The following is a 16946-nucleotide window of genomic DNA, read 5'->3' on the forward strand; positions in this document are numbered from 1 at the left end:
CTGTCCATACCAAGCACAAAACCATTAACAGTACCTCCACTTTGACAGTTGTCACCTGTCCCACATCAAGGAGCCTCTTCATTACAGACTCACCATTCATGGAAGCTGCAATTGCAGTGGAATCAGGAGTTGTTGAAGTATACAGATAAACCTTGCCATACCTTTTACTGACAGACAATATATGTAGGTCATCCATAAACAAGTCTCTTGTATCATCTGCTCCTCTGACACCAGTAAACCTATTAACCAGCCACAGACCAGCTTTCCTCTCATTATCTGCTATCACCCTGGCCTTGAAAAGTGCAACCACATCCTTTACCAGGACTCTGAATATCTTGACGTGCACCGAGATAGGATATCCTACATAAAATCCTATTCACATGACCCAAAGGAGTGTTTTACCATCCATCCAACCTACAGAATATTCTTGTACATCCCTATACCAATTGTTGCAATCCTGCAACTCAGTTATCATCTTCTTGTGGTCAACACAGGTGCACACCCACCCATCACCTCCTATCATAGTCCAGTAACAGACATTTCCTATGGAAAAAAGGCAGGTCCATGTGTGAAAGCAGCCATGTCATATATTAGCTATGCTGCAATTACTGCAGAGCATTCTATTTAGGCACTCTATTTAGGCTGTCTACTCATATGAATGACAAGATGCTGTGCACCACAAAACAAATTACTTCAACATCTGCTTCACTATGTGGATCATTTGGATACTTCCTTCCTGTACAATTGCCTCTGAATTACACAAGTGGGAATTGTGTCTACATGACTTCTTTCCCACTTCTCCATTCAAATCACCATCTGCGTTTTTCCATTACTCTCTCTCTCTCTCTCTCTCTCTCTCTCTCTCTCTCTCTGTGTGTGTGTGTGTGTGTGTGTGTGTGTGTGTGTGTGTGTGTGTGTGTGTGTGTGTCTGTCCTCCTATCTACCCCTTTTCCATCCCTCTACACTACTCTCCCCCCTCCATGTATGCCTCTTCATCCTCACCTTCCATTTTCCTCCTCTCCCTGCCCCCCCCCCCCCCCCCCCCCCACCCTGCTCCCCATATTTCATATGTGCACCGTTTAGAAAAATACAGTATTGTTTTATTAACAGAAAGGTCGTGTGAGTTGTTATTTCAAATAGTACGATAATTACAAGAACTGAAGCCCACCTGTGTACTTTGGAAAATTACGAAGATCCGATAAGCTTAATGGGAACATGGTCAAGACTTCAAAGGTGAACACGGCGACCAAACGCAGCACTATAAAGAACGGTAAGCACAAATCTACAGCGGATAAAGAAACTACTTCGCCCTGCAAAATAAGATGAACTAATACGAACTTATTTCCAGGCATAGCTCAGCTTATTGTGCTTGTCATTCATGCCGAAAAATTATCTCATTAATTCAATATATTTTAAAAAGCCACACATTTCAACATTTTATTATCATCTATTCCATTATTTTATTATATTATACCCTTGTTCAGGACACCCTTCAATGTCTACCAGTTGTGCTCATGGCAGAGATGTCAACAAAATTCTGCATGCTAATCAAAGACTGACTGTCTGAGAGATTACAGGAGAATGTAACATTTCAATTGGATCATTTCATGAAATCCTAACACAGCATCTTGAAATGCAGCCTGCTGCCAGCAAGTTCATCAAATGGCTCATAAGTCAAGGACAGGAAGACATTTGCCACGCGATCTATGAAGAGTTTTTGGACTGTGCAAATGAGGATGGGATGTTCCTTAAGAGAATCATAACTGGGAATGAGACATGGGTCCATGATTATGATGTTAAGACCAAGCTTCAATCTTCACCATCGGTCAGCAAAGGTTCTCCAAGACCAAAAACAGCTCATCAAGTCAGGTCAAATGTCAGAACCATGCTGATAGTTTTCTTTGACTTTGAAGGATTAGTTCATCATGAATTCATACCACAGGGACAAACTGTTAATCCATGGCACTATTGGGATGTGTTGCAACGCCTGCAAGAAAATGTAAGAAGGAAATGGTCTGAAATGTGGCAAGGCAATACCTGAATTTTGCATCATGACAACAAACCCAAATATTCATCCCTGTTGGTGCAAGACTATAGCACAAAAAACAAAATCACTGTGCTTGATCATTCTTCATACTTTCCAGATCTGACCCCGTGGAGTTTTTTTTATTTCCAAAGTTGAATACTCCACTGAAGGGATGAAGATTTGCAAAGATACACGAGATAAAAGAAAATTCGCAGGCAGCACTTCACATGATCCAGCAAGAGGCATACCAAGACTGCTTCTGGAAGTAGAAACGGTGTTGGGAGTGGTGTGTTGGGAGTGGTGTATCAAATGTGGAGGAGAGTATTTGAAAGGAGAATATGCAGAATAAGTAAAAGGTAAGGGTAGAAAAATTTTGTGAACAAAGTTCCAGAATTTTTTGAACAGATCTCATATTCAACATTTTTCTTTTTTTGGATGCTGTATGGTAAGAGTATGAACTGGTTTTGTGAACTGCCATTTTGTGGAAGGGCAACATACAACTTATACAGGGTGAACATCAATAAAACCGACAAACTGCAGGGACAGCTCCTTGACTGGAAATGGAGGCAAAAAGGTCCTATGAACATGAGAGAGAGAGAGAGAGAGAGAGAGAGAGTGTGTGTGTGTCAGCAGAATGGGGGGTCAGAAATACCTCCTATCTTACACAGTGACAGGAGAGCCTGTCCGTACTTTGTCCACTACTCACCAGCCACAGATGCTCAAGTCTCACATAGAGGTCAATACGCTCATGGAGAGCCTCACCTCTGGGTGTACAGAGTATTTTGGGAGATGGAGGTCAGCGGACAGTGTTGTGGGCAGGTGCATGACAGGCAAGGCTGTGGCAGGCATATGAGTAAGACACAACTAGAACATTTCTTGGAGAAGTGGTGCACAGATGTGCGTGACTGATCATGCAGTGGCAGGTATGTGTGTGAAACTTGATTAGGCCATTTCTCATGGTGTTATATGATGTGGAGATGGTGTACAAGAGGTACGGTGCCATCAGTTGTGGAGGGGGGAGGGGGGGGGATGTCTGTTTGATTATGTTTGGTTTTGTTAGGCACTCAACTGCGCGTTCATCAGCACCCATACAAAGTCCCAATTTTTCATACAGTCCAGTTTCTTTACTCAGTCCAGTTTAGCCACTGTCATAAATAATGATGATGAGGAGGAGGAGGAGGAGGAGGACAACACAAACATGCAGTCCCTGGCCAGAGAAAATCCCCATCCCAGCCGGGAATCAAACCTGGGACCCCATTATCCATAGGCAGCAACACTAGCCACTAGACCATGAGCTGTGGACGAGATGTTTGTCATGGGCATATTGTGAAGGGTGATGTGGACAATGAATGTTGATCATCATTCTTGGTTACCAGCATGTTGGTGTCTGGATGCATTGAGGCAGAGTTATCTTGGAGCACTGAAGTGGGTTTAAGTCAAGCAGACGAGACAGTCGTAGGCTAGCCAAAAACTAGAATGTCTGTGGACCATGTTTAAGCACTCTGTATGGGTCTGAATAAAGGGGTTGCAGAGCTGCTTGTACTGAACCATCTCACAACATCACAAAGTCACAGGAGGTGAAGTTCTTGTGTATAAACACTTTTGGGTGTGGAACGTGTGTTCAGGATATGTTGCTGTACGTGATGCACTAGCATAGGTAAGTCCATGTCCTGTGTGTTGTTTTTAGGCTGTAAGACACCTGCAGGCAAGACCAGTAACTCTCCATAGACCCCTTCTGCCAGTAAAACTCATAGGTTGTCCTTATACACTGAGCAAACAGCCGAGCAGGACCCATGGGAGTACCACAGTCCAGGAACCACAGTGGCACATCAGGTCCATCTTCATGGTCATTTGTTACCTCTCAATGAGGTCATTACTTTGGGGATGACACATAGCGATTCTTGTACGAGTGATCCCTTAGACATGACACAGGACACTGAAGAGGGCTGCCTGAACTTGACGGCCCTGGTCACTAGCAACCAGATCAGGTGTGCTGATGCAGGTGATCCACTTCTCCACACACACACACACACACACACACACACACACACACACACACACACACAAGCAGTTATCTTGGCTGTGATGTCATCCATAGGTAAAGCTTCTGTCCATTGTAACCAATAGGAGGTAACAAAATCCTTCTGACTCTGGCAGGGGTCCAACAGTATCAAAGTAGACATGCTGGAATTAAGTCTTCAGGATGTGGAAGCTTTCAAGGTGAGGCTGTGCACGAGAGTCTGTCTTGCTATGCTGGCATGCAAGACAAATTTGTGTCCAATGACGACTATTGGCACATATGAATCTGTTCATCACTAAGTGAACTGTTGCGTTGATGCAGGGGTGTCTCAGGCTACATAACCACTCAAATATTTTGCAAAGTATCATAAGAGATGCCAATGGTCATGGCCTGTTCTTTGAAACACTGCAGAGCACTGTTGTTGGAGACATGGGAACAAACTGATATCTGATGCGAAGGTTTGTGTCGTGGTCATTAAGGAGTTCTGTGATACTCAGATCATTCGTTTGCTCATGTGCTCATAGTCATATTGGAGAGAAACTGCACTGATTCTTGAATGGTAGTCCACGGCGATACTGTCTACACCATGGATGTGACCTATGTCAGTGGTGTACTGTGCAATGAGGTACAGATGTCTGAATCAGCTTGGACTGGCATCATGAGATGGGTTCTTCAAGGAATCCACCAGAGGTTTGTGATTGTGTACACGGTCACTCGGCAGCACTTGGTATCTTCATGGAAGTATGTGCCCATCACATCTATTGCAAGGAACTCTTGATTGAAAGCTGATCACTAAGATTGTGAGGAAGATAGTTTCTTTGAGAAGAACTGGAGCAGTTGAGGCACCTTGTCTGCCAGCCACTGAAGCACTGCCCATCCAGCAGTGTCACTCACATCAGTTGTGAGAGTAAATTGTGCTTATGGGCAGGGTGTGTCAAAGTAACAGCTTGTGCTAAAAAGTTTTTCACTCAATGGAGCAATTCTCTACAGTCTACTTGACTTTCCTTTTTCTTGTTTATCTTTGCCAGTTAAGCTACTCATGAAAGGAGGTTGCAATGTAGCTGCATGGGCAAGGTGTCATTGATGAAAGTTAAGTATTCTGAGGAATTGATGCGGGTCATGAAAAGATTCTGGAAGCGGAAGTTTTTTCACCATGTCCATTCGTTCCATAGTTGGTTTGATGCATGATGCATTGAGTGTATGGCCTAAGAATGTCAGTTCTGTTTGTTGAAGTTGCTGCTTTGTTTCATTAATAACAACAGCACTTTGTCATAGCACAGCCAGAACTTGTTCTAGAGGATGCAAAGGTTCATGATGGATGCTGGAGAAGATGAATATGTCATCAAGATGAGTGTAGCACTACAGAAATCAATTGAGTAAACCATCAATATAACATTTCCATGTTTGTACCATATTCTTGAGGTCATATAGCAAGAAGAGATATTTGTACAGTCCAAATGGAGTGCTGATCATTTTCAGGATATCTGAGTGCACTGGTATGTGCAAAAACATTGAATATTCTTGGACTGGTGACCACATGTGTAAAGTCCTGTATGTTAGGTATAGGGTAACTATCATGTACAGTTCTGGAGTTGAGTACTCCTCAGTCTCCACAAAGTCTGACTGAATCATCTTTCTCAGGTATGAGCTTAATGCAGGAAGCTGACAGGCTATCTGGTGGGTCAGACGATATACGCTTGCAAAAGTTCCTGTATTGTGTTTTTAGCAATCCATAGGTCTTCAGAGCACAAACAGTATGGTTAGTGGTGTATGGAAGGACCATCAGTGGTCACAATTAGGTGCATAGTTCCAACTCAGGCTACACATGCATGAGCCTGAGCACGAGAACTGGGCAGATACATTTCACTCTTTACAAATGCTGCTCCATGCGGTGTACTGACCTTGTTGTGGACAGCTATTGGTGTGCACTGAGGAGGGGAGGTGACTATTGTGTCCAGAATGTGGATGTGGCTGGGTGGAGGGGGCATGGTTGGAGGTGACACCCCGTGCACTGCAGCTGACTGTTGAAAGCATAGTGTTCACACATCGATGTGAGTGCTCTGCTTTCTCCTGGACATGATGCTAAAGGCCCATGTTTTTTATGTGTTCACACATTGATGTGAGTGCTCTGCTTTCTCCTGGACATGATCCTAAAGGCTCATGTTTTTTATGTGCAATGCCTGTGATTGTACATTGCAGTCAATGTAACACTGGTGGGTAGTGAGGATACCATCTAACAAACAGCATACTCAATGAGTGCATCAGGAGAAGAGCCATTAGTGATTAGTCATTCAGGTGAACAGGGCCCAGTAAGTGAGAAACCAAGTAAAAAGTCCCTTGATGAGGTTCTCAGTAGCATGGTGCATCAGTGCCACTCATACTACACCAGGCGAGAGCTGGAAGAACTGTAACAAGTCCATGCCAATGACTGATTTGCAGACTTCTGTTACATATAAAGTTCAGGTGCACTAAAGGTTTGTTTACAGGTGTGTAGAAGTGCTGTAGACAGTTATACAAGTGTGTAGTAGGGCTGTAGACTGCTATCTGTGAGTCATTCATCAAGTGAAGCAAGAGTGAAGAGTGAAGGTGTCAGTTCATAGTTAGATGTTCTGCTGTGTGATAACGAGTTTATGTTAGAGCCCATATCCACTATAAAATACTATTCATTAGCAAGGCCAGGCATGAAGAGGCATTGTGTGGTTGTCATGGAGGTGACATGACTTTGCCCACTGGAGCAGGCCAAAGCACCTATTTCAGTCCACTGACATCATTTCGGAATTTACAAGGAGGACATCATTTGGGAATTTGCAAGGAGCACAACATTTGCAAGCATCCTGCCCAAATTTACTGTGGAACCAACAGAATAACAGCTGTGGGCCAGCTATAGCATTTGGTGCATCATGACTAGGCAAGATGGGCATTTGATGGTGCACTGTAGGCTGCTGGGGGGAGGGGTGACTTCATCCTCGAGTTGAGTAAAACTGGTTCGGCTAAGATTGGACGGCATGTATGAGACATTGTTGGCACATTTCCATGCCCATCTGTCTTTTTAATAGACGCCAGTGGCGTATCACCGAGGACATTTGATCTGTCAACACAAGTCATTTTTCTAGAGGTTCAGACTCATGTGCGTTCATCACTAGCTGCAGCTCGGTCGGCAAGTGGATGATCCGTAGGGTCCATAAGGTTGTATGAGAATGCAATCAATAGTTGTGTGCAGTTGACACCAAAGTTGTGAAGGCTTGTTGTTATTGAGATGCTATTCATATATAGCTTCTTGGAGCTGTTATTTCAGGTTTTGAGAAAGTGTCTGCAAGAGAACAAGCTTTTCTGTGCTCCAGTTGTTTGTGGGCAGCAGTGACAGGATAAGGTCATCGATTAGTTCAGCCTGTCCCGCAATATGACAGAGTAGGTGAACATATTTAGAATCATTGTCTAAAATTCTCATTGCTTCAAAAATCCCATCCACTGTCTGAACTACAAAGTTAAGTGATTGGGGTCAAACTGTGGTTGTCCAAGGTGCAGGCTGAACCTCAGACATAAGGCTGAAGAGGTAATTGTAGCATTGTTCAGTATAGTAGACAACGTAGCTGCCAACAGGTCTCATATCCAATATGCAGTTCAAAAGACTTGAAAGTAGCATTACAATTATGTTGCAAACTTTGTTGGTTAAAAGTACTGTCTGTGGTAGCATTGTCCTCATAGTCCACAGGCAGAGTTGTTGTTGGCTGCCGCATTTGGGCCGTTAGGCTGGTTTTGTCTGTCAGTACAAGGTACAAATTGTCACTGCACTCAGTTTTCACTGTTGTGTTTGCGCCATGACAACACTGCACATCCTGCACTGCAATCATGTTGGCACTGTTATCCAGATGCAGCATGAGGGGTAATGCATTGTGTAACTGCCACACTGTTGTCATACAATGCACCAGACCAGATTATGTGAAGCAACAGGAATGGGGTCACCAGTGTAGAAAGAGTTGACACAATACAGTAGAAACTACTTCAAATCATACATGGTGTGATAAGCATAATGTAACTTGATTCAGGAGAGCAACTATACATACATACATCTCAAACATTAGTCTAGAATGCACTGGCTTTCCTTTCACTTTGTCCAAACTTTGTCCACCTCATGCCAACCAGAGGCATTTGAGCCTCACATAGAGGTCGATATCCCCCCCGCCCCCACTACCCCTCTCTGACCCAATACACACACATCGATGTATATACTGTCATTGTTAAAAATATATCCTAAGACCTTATAGTATATAGTTTTAATTTCCGCTGTACTGTGTGGTATGAGCTAGTAAAAGGGCTCATACAATTGACAATGGTAAAAACACACTGATTGTAAATCAATTCCAACAGATCTGAATGTCTGACTTTGAGTCTTCTTTTTTATTAAATCAAACAAAACCATGATTTGCTTAAAAATTGAATAGGAAAACTGATTGGGATCATTGGTATATGGGGTATGAGAGAGACCAGTCCACGTACTGGATCTGTGAAGATGTAACTTCAGTGACATTATTTCACATAGTTTAACCTGAGAAAATATAGCTTTACAAAGTTTCAGAAGGTTCAAATCACATTGTAGTATTCTAATCATAAGTTGATGAGCCATAAATACAACTTTCCTGATATATAGGTTTTCTGTTAAAACTAAATACAAGGAAGAAAACTAAACCACACATTATCATAGCATTGCACTTTCTCTCTCATAGTCACTTTTAACAGAATATCTGCATATTGTTGTTTAAAAAATATATAACCTATGTGCAGACAAATGTCTATTACAGTATTGTGTAAAAATTAGAAGTAAATCAGTCAAGAACTTCAAGACTTTTGGAAACAGCATGGTGTCTGAGGAGGAATGGTCAACAGTCAGGAATGTGACAGGAATGATCATTTGAAGGGCTTATTTCAATAGTGGTACAAGTCCATTTTTGTTCATTTTGAGATACAGAGTTCTAAAGTTAAATGAGCACTGAAAAATCTGCAGTTAAGATGCCAGAAGTGTTCATGCATAAGGCTTCTTGCTAGAGATGAACCTTTCTTTCTGTTTGCTTGGATCATTAATTTCAGAAGCATTATAATCAGAAAAGTGGAGGTAATGGACTTGTACCACTATTTAAATAAGCCCTTCATTTTGCCCACCACACCTAGGGCAGCTTCTAATCACTCTCCCAATCTCCACATTGTCCTTGTCAGACTCTATGCTGCTTCTGCACTCTTTTCCCTACCCTATGGCTCCTACCCCTATGACCATCCCCACTGTAAGACTTGATCTATGCACCCTCCTACCACCACCTATATCAGCCCTGTAACTGGCAAAAAGAAAAAACTATCAAAGGGAGAGCTATCTGTGAACATTGCCAGACTACTACCAAGTTATTAGTTAGGATGAAAGGGCATAGGCAGAAGGTGTAACTGGTAACACACAATATCTTATTGGAGAGCATACTCTACAACATGACAGTCACGACCTTGGTGCCTGTTTCAGTTTATTGCCATCTTGATTCTTCCCCCAGACACCAGTTTCTAAGAACTATGCATATGGGATCTGGCATTACAACATGTCCTTGGTTCTTGCTGTCCACCTGGCCTTAATTTATTTCTTGGGTCTCAGCATTTCTTCTTAGTAACTATCCCTTTCTTTACTCCCTTTTAGTTTTCTATATTTTTTATTTTTTGAACTGTCTATTGGCCCCCTGCTCTACCGCATACAATGATACACCCACTCTTATTAACCCATGCACAATGTTTTGTCACTAATCTCTTTCTTGCATACTACTCTATCCTCCACTTTTAAGCTCTCGGGGTTTCCTGGTGCAGTCCCTAACAATCAATCTTTCTTTCTCATCCTGTCCAGTAGGCCTCCCCTGACCCAGGGTTCTGGGTGAGCTTCTGAACTCTCCCCAGTAAACCTCGTCAGTCTCTTTCCTTCACCCATCTTCCTTCCCTTTCAACCCTTATGCAGAAGAAGGAGTCAACAGCTCCAAAAACTTGCAAATTTGAATACCTTTACATGTGTTTTCTGCTGGCATCATTTGGTGAGCAGAAAATTTTTTATCCATCCCATTACATTATATTTTCATTGTATAATCAAAATGTCAAGGCCTATATGCACTGATACAACATGTATCAATTGAAATAAATCTAACAGCTGAATAAATAAATAAAATAAAGGTACATTTCTTCTTTCCACAAGTCTTCAAATTCTTATCGACACATCTTTGCCCTATAAACTGTATCATGTTTATTGTTAACTACTGTTTTCCTAGTTCCCTATAAAGAAATTTCATGTTCCAGACAACACAGATTTGTCAGACTCATTTACAATACATTCCTGTCAATCAAGCTCCAGGCTCTCCTCATTCCAACTATTAGGAGACCAAGAAAGGATTATTAACATTTAATGTCCTTTGGATGATAAGACCATTATGGATGAAGCACCAGCCCAGATTTGGCAAATATTGGGATGGAAATCAGTCATGTACTTCTTAACTGACTTTCAAAAATTATGTTAACATGAATTTAGAGCAGCAGATAGCGATTTTGAACCAACTCCTACAGCAACAAGTAAGTAGAGCTTTTCAAACATATATAGCTTGTTTTTTGTACTGCTTTGACTTCCCTGTAATAAATTGTCACTGTAGGAGAAACATGAAATATTATATGTTTAAAGCATGAATTACAGTCTAGGAAATCACACTGTTATATGAAAATAGCTGAAAATTAATAGCTAATACTACCTATTTTGTATTTCTCTAATTGGGATAGAACAGATGGATTTTTATGAACAGGGTATTTCATCCAGTAAGGCTCCAATGATCCTCCAGCAGCTAACAATACATTATCTCCACCTGGGTGATGTTCAGTGTAATCTGTGATATCATAAACTCCACAGTTGTATGTTACCCATATTCCTGTATTTCTATTGGAGTGTGCAGCAACATCATTGAGTGAATATTGCCTCAACTGATTCTTGTTTTGGAATGTTTCTGAAATTGATGCAACAGCATCCCAAAATGATCCCTTTCCTGCAAACAAAACCAAAAATAATTAATACTTTCCATTTTAATAACTGTATTACTATGAGAAGAAAACAAGATCGGGGAATGGAAGGAGGGAGAGAGTATGAAAGATGGGGTAGAGGGCAATTCTAATACAAAGAAAATCTAGAAAACTTACCATAAGCATTATACGGAATAGTGAGAATTCAGTGATAATATTCCTACATGATACCAGAGTAAGTAGTTTTTGGTCATTTAAACAGAAATTAAATATATTGTATCCTGACATGATATGAGATATATTTGAAATATTCCGTAACTTACATAAATGAAAGAATCTGGAGGGTGATATAGAATTGAAGTGCCATGGCTTTGCCTTTTCACTTTTATGATGAGCTAATACTGAATGCTAAATCTGAACCCGAGCTAAGGCACCTGTCTTTTGCGAGCATGAGGTGAAGTTTTTTAACTTTTAATAAATTTTAACTTTGATAACTGCCTGTGGTAATTGAGAATGTACACTCCTGGAAATTGAAATAAGAACACCGTGAATTCATTGTCCCAGGAAGGGGAAACTTTATTGACACATTCCTGGGGTCAGATACATCACATGATCACACTGACAGAACCACAGGCACATAGACACAGGCAACAGAGCATGCACAATGTCGGCACTAGTACAGTGTATATCCACCTTTCCCAGCAATGCAGGCTGCTATTCTCCCATGGAGACGATCGTAGAGATGCTGGATGTAGTCCTGTGGAACGGCTTGCCATGCCATTTCCACCTGGCGCCTCAGTTGGACCAGCGTTCGTGCTGGACGTGCAGACCGCGTGAGACGACGCTTCATCCAGTCCCAAACATGCTCAATGGGGGACAGATCCGGAGATCTTGCTGGCCAGGGTAGTTGACTTACACCTTCTAGAGCACGTTGGGTGGCACGGGATACATGCGGACGTGCATTGTCCTGTTGGAACAGCAAGTTCCCTTGCCGGTCTAGGAATGGTAGAACGATGGGTTCGATGACGGTTTGGATGTACCGTGCACTATTCAGTGTCCCCTCGACGATCACCAGTGGTGCACGGCCAGTGTAGGAGATCGCTCCCCACACCATGATGCCGGGTGTTGGCCCTGTGTGCCTCGGTCGTATGCAGTCCTGGTTGTGGCGCTCACCTGCACGGCGCCAAACACGCATACGACCATCATTGGCACCAAGGCAGAAGCGACTCTCATCGCTGAAGACGACACGTCTCCATTCGTCCCTCCATTCACGCCTGTCGCGACACCACTGGAGGCGGGCTGCACGATGTTGGGGCGTGAGCGGAAGACGGCCTAACGGTGTGCGGGACCGTAGCCCAGCTTCATGGAGACGGTTGCGAATGGTCCTCGCCAATACCCCAGGAGCAACAGTGTCCCTAATTTGCTGGGAAGTGGCGGTGCGGTCCCCTACGGCACTGCGTAGGATCCTACGGTCTTGGCGTGCATCCGTGCGTCGCTGCGGTCCGGTCCCAGGTCGACGGGCACGTGCACCTTCCGCCGACCACTGGCGACAACATCAATGTACTGTGGAGACCTCACGCCCCATGTGTTGAGCAATTCGGCGGTACGTCCACCCGGCCTCCCGCATGCCCACTATACGCCCTCGCTCAAAGTCCGTCAACTGCACATACGGTTCACGTCCACGCTGTCGCGGCATGCTACCAGTGTTAAAGACTGCGATGGAGCTCCGTATGCCACGGCAAACTGGCTGACACTAACGGCAGCGGTGCACAAATGCTGCGCAGCTAGCGCCATTCGACGGCCAACACCGCGGTTCCTGGTGTGTCCGCTGTGCCGTGCGTGTGATCATTGCTTGTACAGCCCTCTCGCAGTGTCCGGAGCAAGTATGGTGGGTCTGACACACCGGTGTCAATGTGTTCTTTTTTCCATTTCCAGGAGTGTATAATGAAGTAGTAAAACATAGAAATGCTTTTGCATGACAAAACAATTGCTTTCTTTTGATCTTGTCAAATGTTCTATCCAACCAGTGTGTCAATTCTGATTATTTATGTTTTATTTTCTTGCATCTTTGACAGTGTGCTTGTATCCTCAGCCACTCTAGTGATGAGTGCACAAACGTCTCAATATATTGACTCCATAGACCTTTCCTTATCACTTTACATGAAATCAGAATACCTCTCCAGGCAGAGAGCATCACTTCATCACAACATTAGGAAGCACTGGTCAGCCAAGCTACCCATGTAGTGCAATCTAAGGAGAGAGAACACAACAAATCCTCTGTGGTCGAACTGCACCACTGTCAGTCAGTATGTATCTTTTTAAGTAGACACTCTGGAAAACTGCTAAACACCTTAAATTCTTTTAGCATTATTGAGTTTTCAAATTGGTTGCAAGTGGTACCTGTGTAAGTCTCAAACACAGAGAAATTGGGCATTTCTACTTGCTATGGCATCAGTCTTGGAGTAAATAGATTTTTTTTCTTTTTTGAAATTTACTTTCAGACTATAGTTACCCAGTAAGTACCAAAATTACTTCACAGGATATGTTTTTGAAATTCTTATTATGTATACAATAATTTATGTTTTGCTGATTGTGGAGGTATAATTAATTCCACCATATCTAATTTAAATCTAGCCATTTTCCTTTTTAAATTTTTTACTATATCTCCTGGATTTAAAAAAATCTAACATTCCACACTCCAGCTCATAGAATGCTAGTTCTTTGACCTTGCCGACACAGAATTGCTTGCATGTCTCAACAATGCACACAGCCATACAGTAGATACAAACACAATGGAGGGAATCTGTGGAGAGGCCAGGCTAACACGCGGTTCCTAAAGAGGGCCACATCCTTTTCGGTAATTGCAGAGACAACAATCTAGATGACTGATCTGTCTTTGTAATGTCAGCTGACATGGCCTTATTATGTTGGTACTGCAAATGGCTGAAAGCAAGGGGAAGCTACAGCTGCTATTTTTCAATGGGCAGGCAGTTTTACTATATGGTTGAATAGTGATGGAATCCTATTGGGTGATATATTCCAGAGGTAAAATCGTCCCCCACTCAGATTATGAGGTGGAGAACAGAGCATGTCATCATCAGGAGGAACAAAACGGTTTCTACAAGTAGGAGTGTGAAATGTTAGATCCTTTAATTGGTTAGGTAGGTTAGAGACAAAAAGGGAAATGGACAGGTTCAAGGTGGACATAGTGGGAATTAGTGATGTGTGGTAGCAGGAAGAACAGAACTTCTGATCAGGTCAGTACAGGGTTAGCAATATAAGATCAAATACGGGTAATGCAGAAGTAAGTCTAATAATGCACAAGAACAAGTTTATGTGCCAACTAGCTTTGCAGATGAAGAGATTGAAATAATGTATAATGAGATAAAAGAAATTATTCATATAGTAAAGGAGGACAGAATTTAACTGTAATGGAAGTGGCTGAAAGTTGGTAGTAGCAAAAGTAAGAGGAGGAAAAATATTAGGAGATCATGAGCTAGGGAAGAGGAATGGAACAGAAAGCTGCCTGGTAGAATTTTTCACAGGACATGATTTAATCATCACTAATATTTGGTTTAAAATCGTGACAGAACATTGTATGTGTGGAAGTGACCTGGAGACACAGGAATGGTTCAAATAAATTTCATAATGGTAAGCCAGAGACTTCAGAACCAGATTTTAAACTGAAAAAAATTTCCAGGTGCAGTGTTGCCTTTAACCATAATTTATTGGTTATGAAGTGCAACGATGAAATAGTGAAGGCAGCAGAGCATCAATAAAGTAAACAGACAAGGCTCAACAGAAATCCTTGGATGCCACATGAGATACTGAATTTAATTTACAAAATTTGAAAATGTAAAGTGCAGCAGATGAAGCAGGCAAAAGGCATACTCCTGAAAGTGGAAAAATGACTATGCAAAAGACTCTCATAGCATTTATGAGCAACAGAACAGGTAACAGAGCTGTAGGACTATCTCCTCAAAATAAAATATGGCTCTACAATAAATAATGCTACCAACCAGCACTACACAGTCACCTTTTCAGAATGAAATGTTGCTGGTCTACGCGTGTGCAAATTTTCCATTGCCCATATTCTGCAGTTCTGCATAATGACATCTCCTTTGAGATTTGGAGGTTCAAATGGCTTTTGCCTGTCCACAGATTGTTCCAAGGCTGTTCATTGTCCACTTCCATATGAACAAGAAATTCAGGAGTGAACATTTTGATTTTGTATAGATAGTAATACAGAACATTTCATAGGATTTTATGAACCATGCTTACAAGCATGCGCAATGTCCGGGCAATTTCCCATGCACTACATGTTTGCACATCACCACTTGACCCCTCCTGCAATGCTGTGATCATATCTTTGGCAGATACTGGATCAATTGCTTTCCTCTCTCTGCCACACTGCACTTCAAAAGGACCTACCTTTTCAAATTTTATAATGATTTTCTCTAGACATTTATCAGACATCCAAACAATGCCTTTTACATACCCCTGAGTGTCCTGAACTTATGCAGGGCGACTGGTGCAGTCACCATTCTTGTAAAAGTGATCTGCCAGCAGTGCACAATCATTCATGGAGACAGTTGCATTGGGCATCTCGGACAGAAACTGATGTACAGCCATAAGCCTTGCATCTGTTGGTGTGCATTTTCTGATGCTTACAGTGCCATCTATTGCAGTAGTAAAATTTTTTGTATTTTTTCTCTTACTTTCCACTCTGCATCTGATGTAATTCTGAGCAGTAGGTCTCTTTCTACAGTATTTTGAAACTGGAACTTTAATTATGGACAGCCTGTATACAGAATGTCTTTCCAAGGGCAACAAACTTGAAGGCAATACTGTAGAAAGAGAGGAGGGAGTAGATGAAGGTGATTAGATTAGATTAGATTAAATTAGTACTTGTTCCATACATTATGAATACGACACTTCATAATGATGTGGTACGTGTCAGGTTAATAAAAGGTGTCTATACAAAATATTACATTACACAAAATATTACATGACACTTAATATTTTTATTTTTTTGTGGGGGTTTGGGAAATTACCCACTTACTATATCCAACAATTCATCTAATGAGTAGAAGGAGTTGCCATTAAGAAATTCTTTTAATTTCCTTTTAAATGCTATGTGGCTATCTGTCAGACTTTTGATGCTATTAGGTAAGTGACCAAAGACTTTTGTGGCAGCATAATTTACCCCCTTATGAGCCAAAGTTAGATTTAACCTTGAGTAGTGAAGATCATCCTTTCTTCTAGTGTTGTTGCCATGTACACTGCTATTACTTTTGAATTCGTTTGGATTGAGGTGGGGATAGGACACTGCGAGAAGAATTTAACAGAGCACTGAAAGACTTATGTTAAACAACTGACTCTACAACACAGATTAAAAGTTAGATTGAAGATACATTTACAGCATTTCTAAATGTTGAGGAAGGTTGTAGGTGTGAAAGGGTGGGTGGGTTTCAGTGTGTGTGTGTGTGGGTGGGTGGGTAGGTGGGTAGGTGGGTGGGTGGGTGAGTGGGTGGGTAGGTGGGTGAGTGGGTGCATGTGTGTGTGGGTGTGTTTGTTTTTGTGTACTCTAGTTGTCAAAGGTTCTATTCTGAAAGCTAGCAAAGATGTGACTCAAAACCTCTGTTACTCAGTGAGTGGTCCCCTCTACTCAAATATTTATTAATGAAATATTTACTAGTGATACAACATATTTTTGGACTGTGAATGGTACTTCTCCTTCAGTGAAACAGATTTTTTAAGGCATGATGAAAGTCTTTGTGATATGGCAGGAAATTAAAATTTTGTGTGTGTGTGTTATATCTTGATGGAATACAGATAATGGAAAGGGTAAAAGTAACCACTAACCTAACAGCTGAGGTGTGT

At 42.0% G+C, this 16946-nt stretch overlaps 1 protein-coding gene across 1 annotated transcript in view; it reads right to left on the minus strand.

The window, feature by feature from the left end:
- LOC124620363 (sulfite oxidase, mitochondrial-like) overlaps positions 1-16946 on the minus strand; it is a 158107-nt gene that overhangs the window by 54378 nt on the left and 86783 nt on the right. The window contains exon 3 of the mRNA XM_047147036.1: positions 10802-11089. Coding sequence (XP_047002992.1) covers positions 10802-11089 — 288 coding nt within the window. The remainder of the gene's footprint in view (positions 1-10801; positions 11090-16946) is intronic.

The sequence above is a fragment of the Schistocerca americana genome, chromosome 1 (assembly GCF_021461395.2).
Source record: "Schistocerca americana isolate TAMUIC-IGC-003095 chromosome 1, iqSchAmer2.1, whole genome shotgun sequence".
NCBI lineage: Eukaryota > Metazoa > Arthropoda > Insecta > Orthoptera > Acrididae > Schistocerca > Schistocerca americana.